The sequence below is a fragment of the Triticum aestivum genome, chromosome 5D (assembly GCF_018294505.1).
Source record: "Triticum aestivum cultivar Chinese Spring chromosome 5D, IWGSC CS RefSeq v2.1, whole genome shotgun sequence".
In the NCBI taxonomy this organism is placed as follows: domain Eukaryota; kingdom Viridiplantae; phylum Streptophyta; class Magnoliopsida; order Poales; family Poaceae; genus Triticum; species Triticum aestivum.
In genome coordinates, this window is record NC_057808.1 from 128,563,484 (window position 1) to 128,567,348 (window position 3,865).

Here is a 3,865-nt window from a genome sequence, read left to right on the forward strand (position 1 = left end):
TTTGCAGAGCCGGACACGATCCTTGTGTTCAAAATCTTCCATGGAGTATTCGGAGGAGGAACCCGCCTTGCAATGCCGAAGACAATCTGCGCGCCGGACTCATCGTCATTGAAGCCTGGTTCAGGGGCTACTGAGGGAGTCCTGGATTAGGGGGTCCTCGGACAGCCGGACTATATACTTTGGCCGGACTGTTGGACTATGAAGATACAAGATTGAAGACTTCGTCCCGTGTCCGGGTGGGACTCTCCTTGGCGTGGAAGGCAAGCTTGGCAATTCGGATATGTAGATCTCCTCCTTGTAACCGACTCTGTGTAACCCTAGCCCCTCCGGTGTCTATATAAACCGGAGGGTTTTAGTCCGTAGGACAACAACAATCATAATCATAGGCTAGCTTCTAGGGTTTAGCCTCTACGATCTCGTGGTAGATCAACTCTTGTAATACTCATATCATCAAGATCAATCAAGCAGGAAGTAGGGTATTATCTCCATCGAGAGGGCCCGAACCTGGGTAAACATTGTGTCCCCCGCCTCCTGTTACCATCCGCCTTAGACGCACGGTTCGGGACCCCCTACCCGAGATCCGCCAGTTTTGACACCGACAGTCGCACGCTCACCGCAGCTGCGAAAGACAGTGTGCTGGAACCGAACGAGCCCGGTGATGCAACCATTCTCGGCTTTTTCTATGCCCCGTGAGGATTTTTGCTACAACCATTCATGGCTTAGCTACGGCCCACCACGACGGCGGCGAAGATTTTGCTGCAACCATCGCCGGCTTCTCCTATGGTCAGCGAGGATTTCTGTTGCAACTATTAACGGTTTAGCTACAACCCGTGAGGGCGACAACGACAATTTGCTGCAACCGTTGTCGGCTTTTTCTACGACTGACAATGATTTTTGCTAAAACCATTCGATGGCGATGACCGGTGGTCGTTGTTTCACAGAAACCCGTGCAGCGAGCGTCAACGACGAGGGTGGCGGGTAGCGCACCTAGGTGCTGCAACCATGGAGGGTCGAAGGCCGGAGTTGCAACCGGTCGACGACCGGTCGACGGCGCAGCTGCAACCGAAATTGACGAGCAGCGGGGTGTTCTTAAGTGAGTAGCATATGGTAGCGCTGCGAAGGGTTGGGGCGCGAGCGGCCGGCGGCTCTTGGCCTTGCTGGAGCCGTGCACGGGGTAGAGTCGCGTGTGTGGCAAAGGTGAGGGGATTTTTCCATGCGTATGGTCGTCTCCAAGGTGAAGCTCACTTGTGGATTCGTGGAGGCAGAGCGAATCAGACAACTTCTGGCGTAATTTTTTCGAGAGCATGCAAAGCACGTGCCTTACTTTTATAGAAAAGAGCAAACACAATTTACAAGAGGTCTATCGAGTGTGAGGCACCCGAAGACGAACACACACCCGCCTCCACTCCTACATAAACCCAAAACTAATCTCTCACAAAGCATTGTAAGCTACCACCTCCCCGAACCGCCATCTTCCAATCGCTAAGTTCCTCAAGGATCTTCTTCATGAGCTCCTGTGCGTCCACTTGTTGCTCAGCTCCGTTGAACACCCTGGCATTCCTTTGCTTCCAGAGTGACCATGCCGCGCAAATGACCAGGGTGTCGAACCCACGTTTGTCTTCCTTCGCGAAACCCAAATGTTGCAACATCCACCATTCGACAAAGGAGTCCGTACTCACGGGGCAAGAGATCTGAATGCGTAACATGTCGAAACAACCCATCCAAGTGGCACGCGCGTAGCCACATTGCACCAAGATGTGGTCCACGGTGTCTTCGTCCTGTAAGCAAGTATAGCAGGCGGAGGTATGATCTTGCAAACCATGACGAGTGCGTCGATCCACCGTCCACAAGCGATGTTGGGAAGCCAGCCAAACAAAGATCTTGCATTTGAGGGGTGCAAGACTCCTCCAGATGGCTGCGGCGTAAGGGCAAGTCGGCAAACCCTCACAAAGACGAGTGTAGGTGGATTTAGTCAAGTATGTCATGGAGGACGCGCATGGCCACAGAAAGCTGTCAGGCCACCGATCATCTCGCTGCACCGAGGCAATCAATCAGGTGGATGCTAGGTGACTGACCGAAAGTTGGACCGGTCGGCCGGCCTCCAGCGTCGCCCCAATTTAAAACCGATTTTAAATTGTTATTTTTTGGCACTTTCATTTTAGCATTTTTTTGGCCCAAAACAGTCAGTGTAACACAAAACGATCTAATGGGACAGGATTCTCCAGAAAATCAATCAAACAAGAGTGAGTGCCTTGATTATCCTTGATCAATAAAGCGTGACATTCTCTCAAAAAAGGAAAATCAATCAAACAAGTGAATTTGTCTTTTCCAATCACTTGGATTCTCCCATCTGAATTTATTGACTGCTACCCTGAACCAAAAAGTACACAGGCAAGTTACAACTGCTTCAATCGGACGCACAGACACACAAGGACACTTCACTTTCGCTGCTCCGGCACACTGCAGACTTCACAGTGGACTGAAAAAAGTAAGGAGAAAGATGCCAATTTTGGTGCTGATGGCTTGGCGAGCTAGCTAGGCGTTGCTCCGGAAGGAGCCATAGCCCCTGGCGCTTGCGCGGAGGATCGTCTGGTGGTAGAGCGCTGCGATCGCCGCGCCGATGAACGGCCCCACCCAGAAGATCCACTGCGTCACAGATGAACCACAATGCATGCACTTGTCAGTTCAGGCAAGTTCGATCGACACTAAAATTCTTGCCCGATTCCATAATTTCCTACAGTCGGCACCAAGCATTTACCTGATCGCTCCAGGCTTTGTCGCCGTTGTATATGACGGCGGCGCCGAGACTCCTCGCCGGGTTGATCCCCGTCCCGGTGATCGGGATGGTGGCCAGGTGCACCATGAACACCGCGAACCCGATTGGCAGCGGCGCCAACACCTTCATTCATCAACCAACATTTATCAAAAGGAGTGTGACAAGGCGATAGAAGAAAGGGTTCATCAGAGACAGGTTTGTGCGGTACCGGGACGTGGGAGTCACGAGCGTTGCGCTTGGAATCGGTGGCGGAGAAGACGGTGTAGACGAGCACGAAGGTGCCGACGATCTCCGCGGCGAGCCCCGCACCGACCGAGTACCCGGCGCCGACCTCGTTCGCGCCGCCGCCGTGGCGCGCGTAGAGCCCGCTCTGGAACCCCTTGACGAGCCCGACGCCGCAGACGGCGCCGAGGCACTGCGCGGCCATGTAGAGCAGCGCGCGCACCAGGGACACCCTGCGCGCCAGGAAGAGGCCGAACGTCACGGCCGGGTTAATGTGCCCGCCGGAGATGCCGGCGGTGCAGTAGACGAGGACGAAGATCATGCCCCCGAACGCCCACGCGATGCCGAGGATGCCCACCCCACCGCACGCCGCGTCGGGCCCCGACGCCGACGCGTCCGTCTGGTGCTTGTACCCGATGACGGTGGACACCGTGATGTAGAGGAAGAGCAGCGTGGCCACGAACTCGGCGATCACCGCGCGGTACAGGGACCACTTGCCGAGCTCATCGACGTCCACCAGCGGGGCCGGCGGAGGGTCGGAGTAGTCCCGGGCGCCGCCGGCCTCGAGGGCACCCACGTCGACCTCTTTGCCCATTTAACCTAATCTGTGGTTTTCTTGGAACTCGAGGATGGAAGTAAGGCTACTTGACCTTGTGTTTGTGTTGTGGTCTATTGTGGTTATGACCTGTGGTATTTATAAGGGTTTAAGCCTATTGGGGACAAGAGGAAGGTTTAAGTTGGTATGTGCATTTCCTTGATTTTGGAAAATTTTTTCTTTTGAAATGCTTAATTTTGGAAAGTTGACGCGACCTAGCCTGTATACATAGAGGGTGTTTCCTTTTCTGGCGTTGACGCGTGTTCATACTT

At 54.0% G+C, this 3,865-nt stretch overlaps 1 protein-coding gene across 1 annotated transcript; it reads right to left on the reverse strand.

Annotated features, from left to right (window-relative positions):
• Positions 1–2,229: 2,229 nt before the first annotated feature.
• LOC123124480 (aquaporin PIP2-6) lies at positions 2,230–3,648 on the reverse strand. Its single transcript, XM_044545094.1, has 3 exons — positions 2,985–3,648; positions 2,759–2,899; positions 2,230–2,646 (listed from the first exon to the last, which is right to left on the reverse strand). The coding sequence occupies exons 1-3, from the start codon at positions 3,591–3,593 to the stop codon at positions 2,536–2,538; spliced, it is 861 nt and encodes a 286-aa protein (XP_044401029.1). The 5' UTR covers positions 3,594–3,648; the 3' UTR covers positions 2,230–2,535.
• Positions 3,649–3,865: the final 217 nt, after the last annotated feature.